Genomic DNA, 22,525 nt, shown 5'->3' with positions numbered 1-22,525 from the left:
AAAATTAGAATTATTACTTTTTGGCAGCCTGGAGTCTTTCATCTTTATAAGATTATAGCAATGTTTTAAAACAATGTTATCAGGGTGCTTCATCATCATCATAATGATCCTCTATTATGTACATTATGCTTTAAGAGTTTTAAACATACTGTGATATGAAAATGTATGATTTGATCCTAATAGCAATGCTTTGAGGTATATGGAGTAGTAATTATTTGTCCCATTTTACAGTAAGGGACACTGAGGTCCAGGGCAATGAAACAGCTTCTGAGACTTCACACCAATCGTGGCAGTGAAGTTCTGGGACACAGAGCACTGATTCCTAGTCCACTGTTCTTTATATGTCATTGCAGGTAAACTGATTTAAAGAAGAGCAGCAGGAATTTGAGGGGCGTGTGTGTGTGTGTGTGTGTGTGTGTGTGCGCGTGCGTGTGTGCGCGCGAGCGCACTCGCATGCAAGTGCATGTGTGTATAAGAAGAGGACCTGTGAATTCCAGTGTTTCTTAAAGCCTAACAGGTCATCTTAAAAGCACAGACATATTGCAACACCTCCACAAATCCCTAACTTACAAGCATTGTCATCTGTTCCATACCAGATAATCATACTTAAATCACAATGTCACCCATCCTACTCAGACTTCAGGCTTCCCCATAAACATAGTTGAGATATGTGCAGAAAAGACTGTTCCACAAAGCTCTTTCATGCCTATTTTTCTATCTTTTGCCTTCGGGTGTTTCTTTTTCCTATCCAGAAATAATGTTCTTATAGTTTATAATTCTGCTGTTTCTGTCTTAATGAATTATTAGGAGTGCATTTTATAGTTTCAGAAAAGTCATCTCGGGCAGTGAATCAGCTCCGCAGCCTTCCTTTCCTCAAACCTCTCCCAGAAAAGAGGAAAAAAAGAAAAAGGGGAACAAAGCCAGGCACTTCACAAATGAAGCCCCTCACTCTGAGGTCAGCACTCTGCTCCTTCTCACGCTGCAGCTGAGGCTCAGGGGCTCTGTTCCTGAACTTTCTTTTCCCATAGCTGCCCAAGGAGCCTGAAGTCAAGGAAGAGACCTCCATGCATCTGCTTGTTTTCAGCAGAATGCAAAGGCTGCTCTGCCACCCTTGAAGTGCACCCAGATGTCCTACAGAGCTATGCCCAAGAAATCTCCAAATTCACAACCACTCAGACCCAGATAAACACCTTCACTGTGTGGGCCAGTGATCAAAGAGAGTAAAGTTATAGTTCATGTGGAAGGATAAAGAAGTTTAGTGAAAGTCAGTTTTAAAGAATGCCAGTTGCCTCTATGCGCTTACCTCCAGAAAATGTTCTGCCTGTTGTTCTCGATCCAGTTTCCTTGAAGTTGTTGTAATCAGACCTGTGTAGAAATGAGAATATTTGACTTGTAAATATCTGGGGCATAGAGTGTGGGAAAACAAGTCCAGTTAGGAAAGAAAAAAAAAGCAAAAGTGATGAGGAACTGTAACTTTCTAGTCCCAGTGGCAATAAGATAGTCTCAGAATTCTTCCTTGTTTTATTTCTGAATAAGGAATTTAGGAATCTTCAGGATTATTCTATTATTTTTAGGTTAATCCTCACCAGAGGCTATTTTTGCCATTGATTTTTAGAGATAGTAGAAAGAATGGAGGAAGGAGGAGAGACATACATGGATGGGTTGCCTCCCTCATACACCCTGACTAGGGGCTGAGGATTGAACCTGCAACCCAGGTACCTGCCCTTGACCAGGAATCGAGCCCATGATCCTTCAGTGTGAGTGCTGATGCTAACCATTGAGTGAGTAACACCAGCCAGGGCAGACTTATTTTTTATTTTTTTTAAATATATTTTATTGATTTTCTTACAGAGAGGAAGGGAGAGAGATAGAGAGCTAGAAACATCGATGAGAGAGAAACATCGACCAGCTGCCTCTTGCACACCCCCTACAGGGGATGTGCCCGCAACCAAGGTACATGCCCTTGACCGGAATCAAACCTGGGACCTTTCAGTCCGCAGACCAACGCTCTACTGCTAAGCCAAACCGGTTTCGGCCAGACTTATTCTTAAAGCAAAATAACATTTACAAAGAAAACCTGAAATCTGTGTTGGGGTTTCGCTTAACTCAGGTAATGTAATCACTTTGGGGATATAAAAACTCACTGAAGAACCATTGTTTTTCTGATAAGAAGGAATTTCAATGATTTATTTGCATATGATTAAAATTATACAGTAGGAACCTCATTAAAGAGTTTAGAGTTCTTGAACAATTAATATGTTGTTGATGCAGATTAGATTCAGGCTATGAAGCAGCACTTTCTTATTTAACTTTTTTTATGCTTATAATGGTTGTGGGGTTTCCCCCCCCCCCCCCTTAAACTTGACAAAGAAGGTTATTTCTGTAATAGCTATTGTATACAAAATGATTGCAAATTTAATAACTCACATACCTAAGATTTCATACTGTAATTTTATCTTTTATTATGTGTTTAAATCTTCACACAAAATAAGTCCCACCTGGGAAATATCCATCTTTCCTTTGAATGGTGTTTCTCATAAATGAATCACCCATTTGAGTATAAAGACAAAGAAAAAGGAATGAGAAGACAAAGCCTTCCGCAGCTCAGCTTATTGCGCCAATTTGTCTCCTGCAGGTTTTATTATTATTATTGTCAAATGGCAATTAGGAGGTCAGACTCGCATTCCATTTCTCCAGTCTACAATGTCCCTAAAGACAAGAGATTTATGGACTGGGCTGTTTTCATGACATATGCCGATTGACAGGAAATCGATGCCTAGAGTAAAATCCCTTAAGAAGCTCACCCCCAATGTTGGCGGAGTAGGTGGCGTTAGGAAAAGCTCTCCTCCCGAGGTTGGCTGAGGATCTCGGGAACCTCTAGCTTTTATTTTACACAGAAGTGGTGGATGGGAGGACGTGGTAGGCCTTGGAGAAAGCCAAGAAGAGGCCCCAGGAGATAAATGGCCTCAAAAATAGAAGCCCACTGCCAATAGCAGGGCTCTTTACAAGCCACCCTCATCCCCTCCACTCTCACCTATCTACACTCCTATGAAGGCAAATCTATGCTCCCATTGCACAAATGGCCTGCCTTTCTGTGACTTCTTTCTGGAGTGTGCCCCACTTCATAACTTCGCTCACTGACTTTTCAAATGTAGGTCATCTGTTAGCGCAGGTGTTAGCCAGGGTAAGTGACCATGTACAGTGTCCCAACAGAACCTGTGTCCTCCACCTCCATTGTTCTTTGCCCTCTATGATCATCCTTTGCTCATATGTCTGCATTTCCCCAATGGACAAGTTGACACAGTTCCTTCCTGGGAAGGGCCTGCCTTTTCGTTCCTAAGCCCACCTATCTCCTAGCCTAAAGCAAAGAATGGGAACTTCCTTAATGCTCAGTTGACAAAAATTGCTGTGGAAGAGAGATATTGTTTATACTTTAAACTTCAGTTTTCTTATAGACTTAGAGTGTTTGCTAAGGAGGGTACTGCTGAGTGTGTAAGGAAAGTATATGATGGTGGCAGAGAGTAGATGCCTTTGGCATTTATTGGAAGCCATTGACTGGGGTCTTCTCTGTGAATGGTGACATGTTCCTCTCTCTCAGACACAAAGATGAGCAACTGCTCAAGGTTGTGGAGAGAAGACTGTTACCAGGAACTTTAAGGGAGAGAATCAATAACTTCTCTTTTCCAGCTCCCCATCAGAACTTCAAGGGAAACTCAAAAATTAGATTCTATGTCCCACTCCATCCCCCATTTACTGCATCTGAATCTCTTTAAAAATATATATTTTATTGCTTTTTTTTAGAGAGAGGAAAAGAGAGGGATAGAGAGTTAGAAACATTGAATGAGAGAGAATCATCCACCAGCTGCCACTTGCACACCCCCTACTGGGGATGTGCCCGCAACCAAGGTACATGCCCGTGACCGGAATCGAACCTGGGACCCTTCAGTCCGCAGGCTGATTCTCTATCCACTAAGCCAAACCGGTTTCGGCTGCATCTGAATCTCTTGGAGTGAGGCCTGCAAGGGCCCACTGATTCTAAAGAGAAAATTTATTGTCAACCCCCACCCCCACCCCCCGATCCTTTGCTGAATCTCACTATGACTTTTTATTGATATTCGTTTTTCTGCTCAGCCACAGCACAATGGGAGTACACTGAGATGCTTTAGCATCTGGAGCAGACGACTGGGTTCAGTGAGTGCCTGGGGATGAACAAGGGGGAGATGGAGATGATGTGTGAGTGCACTAGTTGGTGGGGTCATAAAAGCAGAATAAAAGGGAGCACAGCTCCCTGATTCATGTTGACTTTGGGTCGATGTGGTCACACCAGTGGACATCTAACACACCAATACGATGCCTTCGTTTTCAGGCTATTCTGGTCTATAAGGTCCTATGTCGCAGAGGCTCTTTCCAAGTGAGAAGTAACTGTCTTCTCAAAAGAGGGCAAAGGCTATCACCTCTCTGGGAGCATCCTCAGTGAGAGGCCACAGTGGGAATGAGAAGTACTCGTTATAGTGATGCTCTGAGTGGGTGAAGGGCTGTCACTCCCACCCTGCTGTCTGCCTGCTGCTCTTCCAGGAGCCCTCTGCCCTCTGTTCCCCTGAGGACACTTGAGTCATTTCAGGTCCTAATTGCCGGGGTTCACAGCCCACTGTGGTGTAACTGGGCCCAGGGAAGAAGCCAGCTTCCTCCCCTGATCATTCTTAGGGTAATTTTTTTTTTTTATGAGAGACACACATTTTAACAAAGCGCATGTGCAACTGACAGAGCAGTGACTCCCCTCCCATCTGTGTACCTTCCCCAAGATGTGTTTTTCACATATTTATCAGCCAACAGGGGAAGCTACAGGCTTCTTGGAAAGTCTGAAACAGCATCCACAACAGTGAACCTGGGGCTGTCAGGAAGGCGAGCAATGTCTGCTCCTAGAAGAAAGGCAGGCCTGCCTCTGGTCTGCAGGTTTGTATTGCCTTTATTTTCACAGAAATAAGACAAAAGTGTCTAATTGGTAGGAAATCAAATGAGGTTGGCTTGGGGACATGGATTGACGACTACTGGGCACAATGTTTCTTTGGGGGGCGGTAATGAAAATACTCTAAAATGACAGATTATGGTGCTAACTGCACCGTTCCATAGGTTTTTTGAAAAACACTGAATTTATACTTTAGATGAGTGGGTGATATTTTATGTAATTTTACATCAGTAGGGAACCATATTTCTGTGTTTTAAATTTTAACAAGTCTTTCTAGTTGGAGAAGACAGACATTTCAAAATACTTGATGAATGGATGATGGGGTGAGTGAGTTATTCAGGAATCAGGCATGAAGGGGAGTTGGAAGGAAGAGAGAGATCAGGTTTGTCTGTGGGGATCTGGAGCATAAAAGTAATGAACAAAATATTTTGGGGGAAAGCCACAACTGGTGGTTATTTTCACTGATAACAAATAATCCTCATCAAGCCAGGGCCAGCTAAGCCAGAAAGGGGCAAAAGCTTTCTTCCTTCTAAAGCAGTGATTTTCTAACTTTTTCATCTCATGGCACACATAAACTAATACTAAAATTTCATGGCACATAAAAAAACACACCCAAAAACCACCGAAACCGGTTTGGTTCAGTGGTAGAGCGTCGGTCTGCGGACTGAAAGTTCCCAGATTCGATTCCGGTCAAGAGCATGTACATTGGTTGCGGGCACATCCCCTGTAGGGCATGTGCAAGAGGCAGCTGGTCAATGTTTCTCTCTCATCGATATTTCTAGCTCTCTATCTCTCTCCCTTCCTCTCTGTGAAAAATCAATAAAATATATTAAAACAGCGACAACAACATAAAAAACAAAAAACAAAACCAAACAGAAAACAAACACGCATTTTTTGCCAACCTTGCCTAAAAGGTGTAATTGGATTGATTTACAAATGATAATAGTAACAACAATAAAAATGATATTAATTACTTTGGGCTCCAAAGTAACTTAAAAAAAAATCAGATGCCTATAGATGTACATAAGGATTTCTGGTACTAAGAATTAACTAATGAGATGCAAACTTCTTATGCAGCATGACCAATAAGATGCAACTCTATTTATGATCCAAGATAGGGCGTTCACACTAATGGTTAATGTTGCGTTGACTGGTGCCATCTATTTTATTTGACAATCTAAGGCAGTGGTCGGCAAACTCATTAGTCAACAGGGCCAAATATCAACAGTACAAGGATTGACATTTCTTTTGAGAGCCAAATTTTTTAAACTTAAACGTCTTTTAACGCCACTTACATGTAGCTCTCGAGCCACAGTTTGCTGACCACGGATCTAGGGCAAAAGAGGCCATAAGTAGTTAGGTATTGTATGTTTTAAAAATTCTTACAGCACATCGGTTGAAAATCGCTGGACTAACGGAACACACTTAGGATGAGCTATGATGCTTCAGCAGCACTGTGTATTTTACTGTCAGAAAGGAATGCAGTGAGCCATCCCTCACAGTCCAGGGGAATTAGTCGAAATCGCCAAAGCTGCATCTTCATTTTTAACAACTTTGTTGAGGCAGAATGCAGTTGGGCTTTAGGAAAGGAAAGAGGATGAAGGAGAGCAGCTTCCCTCTTCAACTGCTGCGATCCATCACTGTGGAAGGCAGCCTCCTCGCAATCTCTGCAGGAGACAGGCGTCTACATCACGCTTGTAACTATAGACCCATTGGGCACAGTAAATTGGAGGCTGACATGACGGAATTGAATTTCAAAGATAAATCACGGACAAGCTTTTGAATGCGGTTCGGAGATTGAAAGAAACACATCATTTGATATAATTACACATACAAACCTCCGGTTCAGGAAGGGGGGTGAGTCCAGTCCCCAGTGAATGATACTCGGTAAAGAAGGCGGGAGGGCACTTGCCTGGGACTGTGCAATTACTTTAAAAATGGCCACTTTTGATTTTCTGTTGTGGAGGCGGAGGAGTCTAACAGTCACTCTGAGAGACAGACTGAGCAGGAACGTGTGGCTGCCTGTGCAAAGAGGTCTCGGCTGTTCTCGGCAGTTACAGTCAGAGGAGTGATACTCAGAGGTTGACATCTCTCCCCTGCTCCCTCTCCCCATGGGTGTCCTGGGCTGCAGCTGTGTAATCTACTGCCATGACATTCACATTTTCTTTAAGTGCTACTTGAAGCCGTGTAGTTCTTAGCTGTTTCAGCATGATTTTCCAAGACCCAGGGAAGCTGGAATCGTCTTAAAAATAAAACTAGAATCATCAGCCCCGTGAACCAAAATGAGTGCTTTTATTCTGTCTTTTTCATATCCCATTTCTCCATGCCTACCCCCAGCTATCCAGTAAAACCCTCACCCTCTTTCCAGAAGTTCAATGGTCTCCTTCTCTCTGCTAGCATGCTGCACGTGACTCTACTATTGTCTCAATCCCACTCAAGGTTTCAGCAAGGCAGACACTGGGTAGTAGTTCCCCAGTTGAGCTCAGGAGCATGGATCAGTGCCCAACACACTTTCTGAATATATAAATACTGCCACCATATCACCCAATAGTGGGCTCTAGTTGTTGTTGAAGAGTCAATCTTTTCAGATAGTATATAGACAAGAGGGTAGTGACTGGATCTTATTCATCTCATGCTTTTAGTATTTAACATAGAACCGGACACATTGTAGGTATCAAGCAACACATGTTTGGATGATGGTGACATGCATGCAGTCTCCCAAAATTCTCAATATTGTTTCATAAAGAGGCCATAAGGGTCCTGAGCCATGGGACTTAACATTATCTGAACGTTCTCTCCCATTCTCTGAGTGATTTTAATATTTTCCCCATTTTTGGACACCCTCTTCCATGCTGATAGTTGGAGGTCATTAGAATAATTCCTGAGATCCTTTAAAAAATGTTTTTAGCTGCTGATTAAAAATTTTATTCTTTGCCAAAACCGATTTTGCTCAGTGGATAGAGCTTCAGCCTGCGGACTGAAAGGTCCAAGGTTCGATTCAGGTCAAGGGCATGTACCGTATGTGATCTACCATATGTTTCTCTCACATCAATGTTTTTAACTCTCTCTCTTCCTTCCTTTCTGTAAAAAATCAATAAAATATATTAATTTTTTTTTTATTCTTTAATGTCATGCACAGGGGCTTTATGTCCATTCCACCATTTTTCCAACATCTATCCAATTTACCAAGAAAAGTGAGCAAATACTAATTTAATAGTGTCCAACCTTTGAGTACTATGTGCCTGGCACTATACTAAATGGTTTACATATGTGTTCTCATTTAACCTCACAAGCGTTCCGATAAATGGGAACTGTTCTGATTCCATTTATAGGAGGAAACAGAGGTAAATAACGTGCCCAAGGTCTCCAATGACTGAGCAAGGATTCAAACCCAGGAACTCTGAAGCATCTTGCCTCTTTCCCTGCCAGGCGAGGATGCAGAGCGGTGGCAAAGCCACCCACTTGGGAGCCAGGAGACCTGGGTCCCAGTCTCATCTCTGTCAGTAACCGACTATGCAATTACACCAATCACATCTTTTCTCTAGGCCCTTGTTTCCTCTCCCAGCTATGTCCTAAAATTTCTTCAGTGTAAAAAGTGTAACCATCAGAACATGAAAAGGCCATGATTCTTCTTCCTACTCTCACCACTTTCTTCTGGATGGACCAGAGTCCTGCTGTGCTAGGTCACTGGGCAGGAAGAAGGGCTGCCCTCTAGTTTTTGTTTACCCACGAAATCAACATTAAACACCCACGTGCATACTTTTCAAGAGAGAAAAAGTAAAAATGTCATTTAACCCTGAGTGTATGTTTTTCACGAGGAAAATAAAAACCCCAGCTAATACCATGAATTTATTGTCTCTTCTCTAAGATGGTATCTTCTAGAACCTGTTTCCACCTCTCATGTTAGCCTATCAGGGAGCCTTAAAATGTTCCCTGCAGTATGTACACACGGACATGAGGCTGTACACTGAATTGAGAGAGAATAAAAGGGCCACAGTGAATGCAAATTCAGGATGGTAGAAAAAATGACAGTTGAGATGAACACATGTATTACGCTCATTTAAAAAAAATACTAAGCAATGGGTGGTATCAGACTATCGGATGCTCATTTGAAAGGAAAGAATAATACGAAAGAAAAAAAAAAAGACTTACAACATCAGTTATGAGGGGGTTAAGAACAGGATTCTGGAAATTGGCCCCAGAAGACACGCGTCTTAAGCAAGGGCTGTTTCAGCAGGTGTAAAAGCTCGGAGCTGCTCCACTGAGCACGCAGCGCCGCTATTAAATTTACTTAAGAAAATCTGACAGGGGAAATCACCGAGGGACCTTACGCCTGCAACTCAAACTTTCTTTACAAAGTTACTTTCAAGATGCTCACAGAAGCTTTAGAACTGTGTAAGTGCGGGGGCCCCTCAAGCCAAAGTCTGAAAACCCTGCGGGTCCAACATGCTGCTTCGCTGTTGCTTTTCTGGAACAGGCACGTCTCCTGTTCTTCTGCGAGCCCGCGGACGGCATGTCCCGCCTTCGCAGCAGGGAGATCACGGGAGGCATTTCTTCTGCCAGAAACACTTTCCCCTTTGGACCCAGGATACGGTCGCTGCTGCAAGTAGCCATGGGAAAAGCCAGCTTGGGAAGGAAAGGTGCTGATGCTGGCACACCCGGCACTGCCCCTTGGGGTCCAGTTAGCAGACGGAGTTATTTTAATGTGACCAGACGTTCCAATTTTTAACGATTTGTCCCGCGTCCCGCAGCGTTTTAAAAAAGTCCCCATTTTTGGACAAAAATCGGGACTTTTTTAAAACGCTGCGGGACGCGGGACAAATTGTTAAAAATTGGAACTGTCTCGCCCAAAATGGGACGTCTGGTCACCTTTAGTTGCCCACAGCCCAGAGAAAGAGTTCCGAGGTGCAGGTGAGCTCTGGTCCCTCATTGTCCCACTCACTGTAGACTAGATCAATGAGGGACCACTGGGCCAAGGCAACTGCCATCAGGGGGAAGGATAAGACAGTGGCGAACAGAGGAGGAGTAAGTAATGAAGAAGATGTATGGTGGAGGATCTTTCCAAAGGCCTTTCCTCTGAATAATTCTCTCTTGTACACGTACGTACACACACCACACACACACACACACACACACACACACACACACACACACACAGATGGTGTGAGTTAGAATACTTTCCTAGTCCCGTATGTCCTCCCCTCAATTCCTCTCCACAGCACCAATCCTCCCGGCTCTGCTGCAAATCTCCCAGGGCCCTGCGGCTCGGCCTTTTGATTTGGCCGCAATGGAGAAGTAATATGTATGCACCTGAATGAGACTCCAGGCGATTTCAGCTAAACCTTGAGTGCCATATGGATTTCCTCAGAGGAGTTCAGTTACAGATGGTGAACTGATACTAAGGATGGAGCATGAAACGATGCCACCTTTAGGTGCCACGAACATGCCATCGACGTGTGTGCTCAGATGTGCAATATGGTGCACATCTCCCCCTTCTCTCTCTGCCAAGATTTTTTTTTTTTTGCATAATTCTAAATACCAGTTGATCAAAATAAGAAAATAAGGAAGAAAAAGTGTCCTGCAATCTGCATTACACTGTCTGGATGGGTCTGAGAGATGATCTGGTCTGAGAAGCATCCTGGGATTCTGGTGAAGAGTATGCCAACCAGACTTGGGGTCTGTCATCAGACTGCCTGGCTTCATATCCCAGCCCCACCCCTAGGCGACTGCCTGTGCTTCGGCAAGTTACTTAACGTTCTAAATACCAGCCTTCTCCCCTGTAAAAGGAGGCTTATTAAATTAAAAACCAAAAAAACAAAAAAACGATTTAAAATGCTTAGCTTGGTTCCTGGCACGTACTAAATGCTCACAGGATGTTACTCTTATTATAAGCTCCCAAGATGATGCCGGGAGTATCGTACATGTTTAAGGGTCTCATCTTGCCTCGTTTCCATTCTGAGGAGCCCTTAAATGTGTCTAGACCTTTGGGCAACAAACACTGTAAAATGTCTACCACATCCTCTGTCATCTGGCAGATAAGGGCACGGAGGCTCACGGTTCAAGTAAGTTGTTAAAAGACGTATGCATAACAAATCCCTCATCCATGAATTGTTAAATGTTATTGCGAGGACAGCAGATACCCTCGGTCAGTGGTCGGCAAACTCATTAGTCAACAGAGCCAAATATCAACAGTACGATTGAAATTTCTTTTGAGAGCCGAGTTTTTTAAACAAACTTCTTCTAATGCCATTTCTAAACAGCCTCAGGTGACTCTAATATCCAGCCAAAGATGAGAATCACTGTCTGCACAGCTGTAATCCTCCTTGGGTGATGGGGCTGCAATTATTAATTTTTGACTTGTCTAGTTTTTCCACATAATCCAAAAGAACTTCAAGGCCAACACAATGGCACACCGTCTCCTGCCGGTCCTCAATGAATTCCACAAAGCTCCATCTAAATCTTCCCAGCAAAGGAGTGCACTACGTGTTCACCAGGTTTGTTCTTTTGGATCTGACACATGCTTTGTATCCTCCCCTAGAAAACTGGCCTGTGTCAGTGACAGTCAGGCTTTTCCTTCCAGCATACTTTCCTGTATGCCTGAGGTTTACACCTCTCCCCCTTCACCTGGCCCCGGGATCCTTGGAGCAGAGCTAATGCTATGCACATTCTCCACAGAAGCACACTGGACAGGAGGCACAGTGGTAAAGCACAGTGGTAAGGCATGAGGACACAAGTCCCCACGTTTGCCTCCATGCAACAAACACAACCCCGAGGTAGACAGACACACAGGCAAATAACTGTGATCCAAGGCGTGGTCTAATGCAGCGTTTTCAACCGCTGTTCCGTGGCACACTAGTGTGCCGCGAGATGTTGCCTGGTGTGCCGTAGGTGCAGACAAGACAAGAATTTTATAATTTTTCACTATTTTGTTTACTTAATATTTCATAATAAAGTAATTATAAAATACTTTCTTTGTGTTTATTTGATTCCTATTCAATATAGGCACAGAGTTAAATTTTTTAACATTTTCTAATGGTGGTGTGCCTCGTGATTTTTTTCATGAAACAAGTGTGCCTTTGCCCAAAAAAGGTTGAAAAACACTGGTCTAATGCATGTCCTTGACAACTCGGGGTGCCCCGAAGAAGGAAAGATAATGCTGAATTGTGCGCCTGGAAAAGATAAGAGAATAAGCTGTATTTTTACCAGGTCTTAAATGGTGAATAAGGTTCCCATAGAGACGTTGGAAGAAGTCATAATATGTCATCTGTAGCACAGAATAAGGGGACCGAAGACTAACACAAAAAGGTAAGTGGGAGTTTCAATTCAGGCCCTGCTATTTCTGAGCTGTGTGAGCAAAGACAAGTTACATAACTTCTCTGACCTCAGTCTTGCCATCCATGAAGTGGGGATAGTAGTTCTCCCTCAAAGGCTTTTGGTACCAACACAATACAGACAAAGTACTTGGCAGAGCACGTGCACTAAACAGACACAGCACCCATTAAAAAACAACAACAAAACAGTGTGTTATCTTTTATGTTTGGGAGAAACCCTAAAAGCATTGAGATGCTATTTCTGATTACATTCAAAAGGGAAACCTTATTGTTTCTAGACTGGTCACCTCTGACAATGTCTGAACATTTAATAACCAGGCAACTGAAAGTTTGTTTCCTTCTGTTTTACTTGAATGAACACTGCAAAGTTGTTTCATTCCTACACACCCTGGAGGTGTGAAAACCACCACCGCACTCCCCTTAGAAGTGATTTCACTGGAAATAATTTGTTTCTACATCTGTTTTCACATGACAGATGAAATCAGGAGGATGGATGAAGTGCAAATGACTCAGAGAAGATGTGCCAAGGCTTGAGAACACGTGTGTGCTTTGTAGGTACCCAGGCCATTAAGAATGTCTTTGCTCCAGGATTGATAAAAGGTCTTGAGTAGGAGCAATGCTTTAAAACCTAATTTAAAATATTCTTGGGGAAAATATCACTTGTTGTGGAGAGCTTTGAAGGTTATCAGAAGACTGACAACACTTTAAAAAATATCACACGTTTTCAAGTTAATTTTCACATACTTCAGTGCTTTTTTTCTGTTCTAAATTTTGCATTATTTACGAGTTCTGTGAAACCTCATTTTTCATTGCACCTATCTGGACATTTGTAATAGTTATGTGACTGCTTGCCGTTTACCTTTGTACTACCTAGGGTAAATTAATAGGGTGGAAAAGTCTCAGAGGAGTATTTAATGTACTGGAAACAAACCATGTGCAAAACATTTTCATTTTAACAACCAGCATTGTGATGTTTTAATTGCAAACAAACTGTGTAACTATTCATTAGAGACTGTCCAAGCAGGTCTTCTGCTAGGCAACACTCTTAAAAGTAACATTAACCTTATGAAATGAGTAAACATGTGTTTCCACATTTTCTTTGTTTCAATTCTTTTTATTGACTTGAAAGACACAGAGAGAGAAACATTCATTTGTTGTACCACTTATGCGTGCAACTTATCGGTTGCTTGTTGTATGTGTCCTGATGAGGGATTGAACTTGCAACCTTGGCATATTGGGAAGACACTCAAACCAACTTGAGCTATCCAACCAGGACCAAACTCACCTTTTCAACTGCTATAAAATCCTCCACAATGAGAGTCAGAATTAATGAAATTTTATGGTATTTCTCTTCTTTGGGAAGAAGGACCATCAATTGCAAGAATAATGAAGTTTATGCTTAATCATTTATCAGTGCAGCAATTTTGTGCAAGTCTTTAAAATTGTTGTGTACCTCAGTTTCTTCCTTTGAAACATAGCAATGATTTAATGGGGGAGCAATTAATCTCTTCCTCACTAGGAGTAACATACACTTCCTCTCTCACCCCCTTTATAAGTGTAAATGAAGGAGGAGCTAGGATCCTAAACACTTCCTTGGGGAAAATGCTGTCCATTCTGAGAAAAGGTGTATACTCCTTCTGCTATCTTGTAAAGAGCATTATAAAAATTCTGTTTTAGCTTTATCGCACTATATTATGTCTGCATGTTTGTTTCCTTCAATAGACCATGGCCTTAACTGGCAAAAAAGATTCAAGGCCATGGACAACCATGCTTTTATTCACTTAACTAGAGGCCCAGTGCACAAAATTTCTGCACGGTGTGTGTGTGTGTGTCCCTCAGCCCAGCCTGAACCCTGCTTCTGCTTGCCAGCCTGATCATCCCCTAACAGTTCCCCTGCCGGTCTGATTAATACCTAACTGCTCCCCTGCTGGTCTGATCGCTCCCAACTGCTCTCCCCTGCAGGCCTGATCTCTCCCCCAACTATCCTCCTCTGCTGGCCAATTTAGTTCCACCTCCTAGGCAGCCATTGGCTCCTCATAATTCACATAGATTTGGTTCTGATTGTTTGTTTTTTATGTCAGTCAGCATAAAAAGCTCCACCTCCTAGGCAGCCATTGGCTCCTCACAGTTCAGCCAGATTTGGTTCTGATTGATCGGTTTCTATGCCAGTGAGCATCTCTGGGCCTATTACAGGACCTGATCAGAAAGGTGGGGCTTATTAGCAGAACCCAGTGGAGGCCTGGAGAGAAATGGAGGCGCAGCTGCTGGCCAGGCTGAGAGAGAAAGAGAGAGGCAAGTGCTGATCAACAGTTGCCACAGAGGCTATGGATCAGAACCCGCTTCTCTCTTCAGGCCTCTCTCTAAGCCCGATTCGCAGCCCCCTCAGCAGTCAGTGCTGGGTCCACTGTTCCTGCTGCCATAGCAGTCAGTGCTGGGTCACCACGACAACCCAGTGCTGATTGTAGGACTGACTTCCGGTTGGTGGAGTCTCTGGTCATGACAGACCCAGGGTTTTTATATATTAGGATGTGCATTACAGGAGTACATTTAAGAGCCTAGGTTAATCTTTGTATCTTTCATGCTTAGCACTGTGCCTGGCACATGAACTGTGATCAGTTCATATTACTTTGCTGGATGAATAAGCTATACTATTGAAAATATGTTTGAAAGTATATGTGAATTCATGTACATATACACCATCCATAGCAGGTAATGGCCCATCCACGTGAGAATGATGGCCTAGCATTTTGGGAAAGGCTTCCAAATAAATTCAAAATAGAATTACGTGCTCTGACAATTACTATTTTTTATTTTTAACAAAAAAAAATTTTACAGTTCATAAAGCCATGTGTTTTTCTTTTTCCTTTTCTTTTTTGTAATGTATGTCAGTCTCCATATGTGTGGTTAATTGAGGTTAATGGGAGGAAGTGGCAAATTGCCAATGTTAATGTTTTTCTTGACTCTTTATAATATGTATTTTATTTCTCTTTTGCCTTTACTTTCAGTTTTACTAAATTGTTATTTATCCAAGAATCTGTCTCATAAGTAAGGATTGCTAACCTGTCAGAGAGGGTTCAGCCCATGTTTCATTTCCCATTGGGGAAGTGGGGGGAGAGAAAGACAATGGGGAGGGTTGCATAGCAGCCAGCCTCTGACTTTTCTAGTCCACCCAGCATGCCACGGTAAACATCGAAATGGAAGAGGAGTCAAAGAGCCTTGTAAGATCACACTCTCCTGGCTGAGCCAAATGAATTAATCCATCTAAAATACAACCAATAATCTAGAAAGGAGTGTGCGAAGAGGTACCTCAGTCCTGAAATATCAAAAGGATAACAAAGGTGGCATTTTAGTTTTTGCTTAGAAAATGAAAACAAAAACCCGGCAAGAAAGCGAGAGACTCATTGAAAGAGGAAAGGTGAGGGGAAGTCCGAGAGCAGCAAATGCCGGTTCTGAGAGATCGGGCCTGGCGTGTGGAGTTGGGCAGCCTTGAAGCCCACCATGGCATCTGCCTGTAGTTCCTGTTTATCCCATAGCTATCCACAAAAGTATAATAACATAAAGACATATTTATTGAGAGTTCTCTGTGTGACTCCTAAATTTGTGCCATCAGCTAGCATACTGTAATTGTTTTTCTAGATTTCCCTCTACTGGTTCTCTTGGAAGAAGTTGCAGGAGCTTGGTTGGGGCCTTCTCCTATTTCAGTGATGAGAACACTGAGAGTAGACCCGAAATGCGGGCACGGTTCCTGGCAAATCCCACGTGAAAGGCTGCAGCTGAAGGTGGGTCTGGGGGGCACACGTGTTCTCTTCCTGCTTCTCTTGCATCCCAAGGTTAATCTCCATCCCTCCAGTGCAATCCAGCCAAGGTGCCAGAAGCAGAGCTGCAAACTGTTTCTTCTGCATCGTCAGCAGTTTAGCATCCCTTCTTTGGGACCAACAGTTTACACAAGAGATACCCATTTCAAAACCAACCAGCCAAATAAACATGCCACCCATGTTAAAAGAAAACATCATGTTCGTTGGTGCTCAGTCCCTACTGAACAAATGGCTGTGCATACAGAGGCTGAGCGTGCATTTTTACTGATGATGTTCAAGGGAGAGAAAGGAAAGGAGAGAGAGAGAGAAAAACATATATTTGTTGTCCCTCTTATTTATTCATTTATTGGTTGCATCTTGTGTGAGCCCTGACTGGAGATCAAACCTGAAACCTTAAGTTTTGGGGACGATGTTTTTACCAACAAGGGTACCCTGCCAGGGATGAGTGTGATTTTTAAACCACTCCTAACACAGTGTCAGCCCTTCCTTCTCAGTGAAAATGAGCTCACTTCTTCTCTGGTTGTAATTAGTGGCTGATTAGTATTTGTGCATGTCAATGCTACTGCCTGGTTTAGCATCCATTCAGCACGATCATTTCATTTTGCTGCAATTTTAATGCTCTCCGTGTCACACAGGTGCCCTGGCACTAGAAAACATGGGACTCAAGCTCAACAGATTAAGGTCTAAAATTATGTTAATGGGTTTCATTTTTTGCATGGAAAAGGAGAGTGTTGGAAGGTTTAATAAACCCGCCAGCAGACAGGACAGAGGGCAGGATGCTTCAGCAGCCTTTCGGGGCTCTGGGTTTCTAATATAGAAACGCTAGAGTTTCTGTCCCACCAATGGCCTGGCACTGGGGTGCTTACCTTCAGAGAACTCTGAGAGGATGGAGAGTAGCAGTGAATAAATAATTATAGCCCAGCTGATAAAGACTCAGAAGGGCCAAAACTGCTTTGGCTCAGTGGATAGAGCATCAGCCTGTGGACTGAAAGGTCCCAGGTTCGATTCCGGTCAAGGGCATGTACCTTGGATGTGGGGACATCCCCAGTAGAGGGTGTGCAGGAGGCAGCTGATCAATGTTTCTCATCCATGTTTCTAACTCTCTATCTTGCTGTAAAAAATCAATAAGATATATTTTTTTTAAAAAGACTCAGGAGAAATTATGCAAAGAAAGTGACACAGGGGCATAGAGGGGTCAGCCAGGAACCCCACCTGGGGGTGCAAAGGACATGCTTTTCAGAATGGGGTCCCTGGATGGGAGTGAGAGGACGTTTGTCAGGTAGACAAGGAGAGAAACTTGCACATATTCTGCTGGGACAGGAAAGGCACACAGGCAAGAAGTACCTCTGGGCCTGTCCCAAAGTCCCTTCAAGAGACCTTGAAGTAACTTTTAATATTTTTAATATTTATGGTTGGGAACAGAAGGAAAATAATATTTTCTCCTTTGGAGCACTCAGCCAGTCGGCGCTTAACTTTTAACAGTGAGGCGTTTTTACATTCTTGCACATAATGAAATAGCACTGTGGGTGAGAGTGGGAAAAGTTCTCCTCCCGTTCCCGTCAGACTCAAAATAAAGCGACCAAGACCACATCCCTAGCCAAGACCTGACCCTAACAAAGTGACCCATTTGGGATAATAGGAGAATGCCCACCAAATACCCTTTAAAAAGAGCTCCCTCCCACTCATACCCTTTGCATCCCTTGGGAGCAATCCTTTTATAAGGAGAGCAACCCTCCAGTTTGCCTGAGATTACCATGGATTTAGCACTGAAAATGGCAGTTCTACATCCCAAGACACCTGTCAGCCTCTAGGGTTAGGTCGCACTGAATTCTCTAAGTTGTCAAAGAGCAGGTTTTCATGGCTGGGCAACTGTGAGTGAGAGCTTTTACTATTTTGCCCTGGCATCCACTTCTATTTGTAGATGGGGAAACTGAGGCCTAGCTAGGAGCAGAACTTCATCAGACTCCACAATGCTTAGCTCCAATAAGTGGCTGTGCAGGCTCAAAACCACTCAGAACTGCCTTAGGACTTCCTTTTGTCTTCCTCACATAACCACACGTTTCTAGATAGATAGTCTATGGTCTTATGCAGGTCACATAACCACTCTGTGACTCCCTAGGGTGAGTCCACACCGAACACACTTATAACAGGGGTAATAAGACCTATTTAAGGACATAGCTCATCCATTTATCATCACCCACCACTGCCTCACCACCACATCTCAGTAGCCTATTGAGTCAAGTCCTGACTCCACCTGATGTTCAGGGACTTTTTCTAGCCCTCAGCCTCCTGTGCACTGTGCCTAGACATAGTGCTTCAGTAAATGCCAATTGAGAGAATGAATGAAAATGAGAGGATACACGTGAGGCAACGTTGAAAGAGCTATTTCAAATAAAAAGTGTTACTTTAACAAAACAGGACAGTGGTTAAAGTCTTTCATATTTTAGGCCTCAGTATAGACATGTGAATAAAAAAGAGATGTGAAATTTCAAACCCTCTAGCCATTCCACAATTAAATCATTATGCTTTGAGTAACTTCTTCCTAACCATACCTATTTGAAAACCCGGTTTCAATATCATCCCATTCATTGATTTACTCAACAAGAGTGTATTGAATGCTTTCAGGCTAGGCACCAGGATCCTTACCTTCTTCAGGAATGTTTCATGTATGACCCTTGGGGGACAGTGCCTGCCATCTCATTTGCCTGCGGGTGAAATGCCTTTGCAGCAATCATGCTGACTTCAGCCATATCTAAGTTAAGATGACCAGAATAAAATAGATTGGGACTTTGGCCAATGTAGCTCAGCAGTTGAGTTGAGGGCTTGTGGGCTCAATCCCCATTGGGGGGCATACAGGAGGTAGCCAATTGATGATGTTCCTCTTTCATCATTGTTTCTATCTCTCTATCCCTCTCCCTTCCTCTCTCACTAGAAATCAGTAAAAAAATATTTAAAACAGACTGGCTCTAGCCCAAGTTGTTTTTTTGTGTGTGTGTGTGTGTTTTTTCCCCATGTGATATGGGGCTGACTCTCTTTGCTTGTCTGTTAAGTGGGAAATAATAGCAAGATTATGTACTTACTGAAAACATAAATTATGATCATACATATAAAAGCATGTAGCATGAGGGTTAGAGCAGAGTAAGTGAGGAGCCCATGTACTAGTACTGGTAAATACCTTCCTTATGCCGACAGCATTACCATCATCCATGACTTCCCTATAACCACATCTTTGCAGCCTGTAGCCTGTTGAATCCTGACTCAACCTGATGTTCAGGGTCTTTGGTGATCAGACCCCAGCCTTATCTGGTCTTAGCTGGATCATCCCCATTGGTTTTGAAGTTTTTAACTTGGGGAAATGCAAGGGTAACGACAATTGTGGAAAGCCCAGACAGATATTTGCTGCTTCCCAGAGATTCCCTGGTTCTTTTTCCTGGGCCCTGTGGCCTCAACCTCTACACTCATTGTCCCTCCTCTTTGTGTTTCTCTATCTGGGAAGGGAATATCACAAAGGCTGCCCCTGTCATGTGGTCTCTAGAAGAAAGAGTCAAACAGTTTCCAGACAGCAGCATCCTCTTTACAGCTTCCTCACCTTTGAAACTGAGAGGCTGGGAGCACCAGCCTAAATGACACAGTCGACCTAAAAGGGAAGACCATTTGTTTTTCTTCTGTGAAAACTTTAAACGAGTAGTAGCATAAAAGGCAAGGATCTTGTGTTTCACTCCTCTAGGAATGATCCTTCGAGGAGAATAGGATCAGGTGAAATTTAAGTTCAATTTGACCCAAGTTCTCTTAAGATAAACACACCTCAAATGGAGGGTGATGGGAACCTCATTACTTAGAATTGGACAAATAACCTAAGGCAGTAAGATTATAACCTGGCAGCAGCAATGGTTTGCTCAGCAAACTACTTGAACCTCTACTGGGAACATTTAACACCACTTGTATTTTGAAATCAGAGGCTACATCTACAGGCAATAAAGACCGTTATCTCTCCGATTCATTGCAGTTGCACAAACACCCAGTTAATTCAGCTATAACACATCTGCCCAGAGAAATGTTTACTTTTGGAGCCTCCTGGGTATGCTTTAAATTTCTCCTAATTGCTACGCACTGGGTTCTAAGTGTAAGTGCTGTTGAGATGAGAACTTTAAGTCCTCACCACTATCAAACATAAAGAGCAGGTTTTTACATGACCTAGCTGCCCATTTAGGAACTTTTTTCTTCCTCCAAATTGCACAGAAGAGATTCTCTCTGAACCTACCTAAGAAGATGCTTTTTTTCCTCACTGCTCATTTGGCTTCTCAGTAGAGCAAACATACAATAAATGTTCCTCGAGGATCACAAGGGGAGTAACAACATTCATGCTTCCTCTTTGAGAATTATAGTTCTCAGCTAATCAATCTGTAGGAAATGAAGTCTCAGGATACCTCTTTAAGTGCAACACAGATTCTTATCCCATTAAAACGCTAAGAAAATAGTCAGAGGAAGATCAATTGCAGAGGAGGAACAAGGAATGCAACCTAGCAGATTTAATTCTCAGAGGTAGTGCTAATGATGAAAATACCTTAATGAACATAACCTATCTTGTTCATTCCAAAACCATATATATGTGTGTGTGTATATATGTGTACACACACATATACTGTAAGTGTGTGTGTGTGTGTGTGTGTGTGTGTGTGTGTGTGTGTGGTTAAACATATTTTTATTGATTTCAGAGAGGAAGGGACAGGGAGAGAGAGAGATAAAAACATCAATGATGAGAGAGAATCATTGGTTGGCTCCCCACTGCATACCCCCTATTGGGGATCAAGCCTGTAACCCAGGCATGTGCCCTTGACTGGAATCATACCTGGGACCTTTCAGTCCTCAGGCTGACGCTCTATCCACTGAGCCAAATTGGCTAGGGATATTTATGTATTTATGTATATATATGTATGTATGTGTATATATGTGTATGCATGAGCATGTGTGTGTATATATATATTTGTATATAGTATATGTGTATATATATATTTTTCTAGATCATTTTGTTCTTTTAGATGCGGGGTTAAATAACACAATTTAGAAGTAGAAGTCAGAACTAGGGTGGGTGGGTGAGAAAGAGGGAGTCCTAACGTACTGCCCCCAGGTTCTCCATGTTTTTGTTCTCCATGCCCCACAGTGCACACCTGTAAATCTCCCCCTTTCTCTCCTTGTTCTAAACCTCAGGAGCTCACAGTCCTTGGAAACACTAATGCCACAGTGCTCTGCCCTCTACTTCTCCAAATTCCTCATTGCTTTCACATCCCACTCAGCATCTCACCTGGCCCACAAGCCTTTCTCCTGGTAAATTCAGGAAAAGTCTAAGACAAACCCTCACTCACCAGATTTCAAACCGTTTTTGAAGCATTTCTACTACATTACTAAAACATTTTTACTGCAAGACTGAAGTTCAGACTAGACTGAGAAGTAATAGACAGTGTCCATGCCATAGTTAATGTCCAACATATAACAAACTAACATAGCACCTTGTGAACATGTAGGTTTCTTACGATGGGAAAATACTAATTTAATTGCAAACTCTTGGAGGAGAGGAAACATGTCTCATCCTTCTTTGCATCTGGATGTGTAGCGGCTGACCTCTCCCTGAAAGCCTCTCTAACCGCTTATTCTCACCGAGGATGACATGAGTAGTCTTTATGCTCACGAAGTGCCACATACTAATGTCCCTCACGGCACGCTTAGCACCAGCACTACTACTGCTGATGGACCTGCCTGAACATGCCCCTGAGTTCCCTAATTACAAGGTCTGTGTTCTCCGTATCTAATACAGCCTGGCCCTCAGTAAATAGGCAATAAAGATTTGTTGCACGAATGCACAACACAAGTGTTCAATAGTGTTTATTGAATTGAACATAATTGTATACTTAACAGTAAAAAAAAGATAGAAATAAAATGACACTTAGAAAAATCTTTTTATTATAGTTTATGACTTCGTGGCAGACCAATGAGTATGTGTTGGTCATGAGAAATTGAGAAAATAATCCAATTTCAATTTAATTTCCCTTTTAAATCAATTTAGAAAATCAGCCTGGCCTTCAGATCCTGAGGCCTGAAGTCAAGCAGCCTAAATCCAAATTCAAGCCAAACCAATAAATGGAGTTTAATAATAATCCCAAACAGAATTAGAATGACTAATGCCTAGTGTGGAATGAGCTCTGCAGTTCATCGGAGAATCAATACGAATGCTTTTTGCAATATTCCTAACACATGGTCAACCAATCTCTATCTGGGTTCTTCTCACAGCTTCATGACAAGTCATCCTTCACTTCTGAATCCAAAAAGAGGTCATAAATTCCTCCTTGTAGTGATTGAAATGTGTGTCCCTATTTACCTAGTATATCCTCCAGTAAAACACAGAAGACTTTACTCCT

General features: G+C 42.7%; 1 protein-coding gene across 2 annotated transcripts in view; it reads right to left on the bottom strand.

Annotated features, from left to right (window-relative positions):
* FAT3 (FAT atypical cadherin 3) overlaps nt 1-22,525 on the bottom strand; it is a 636,217-nt gene that overhangs the window by 184,040 nt on the left and 429,652 nt on the right. For both annotated transcript variants that reach the window (XM_045577545.1, XM_045577546.1), the window contains exon 4: nt 1,304-1,365. In XM_045577545.1, coding sequence (XP_045433501.1) covers nt 1,304-1,365 — 62 coding nt within the window. The remainder of the gene's footprint in view (nt 1-1,303; nt 1,366-22,525) is intronic.

The sequence above is a fragment of the Pipistrellus kuhlii genome, unplaced genomic scaffold (assembly GCF_014108245.1).
Source record: "Pipistrellus kuhlii isolate mPipKuh1 unplaced genomic scaffold, mPipKuh1.p scaffold_m20_p_9, whole genome shotgun sequence".
Lineage (NCBI taxonomy): Eukaryota > Metazoa > Chordata > Mammalia > Chiroptera > Vespertilionidae > Pipistrellus > Pipistrellus kuhlii.
The sequence above is the reverse complement of the archived record's forward strand: the minus strand, read 5'-3'. Positions and strand labels throughout refer to the sequence as shown.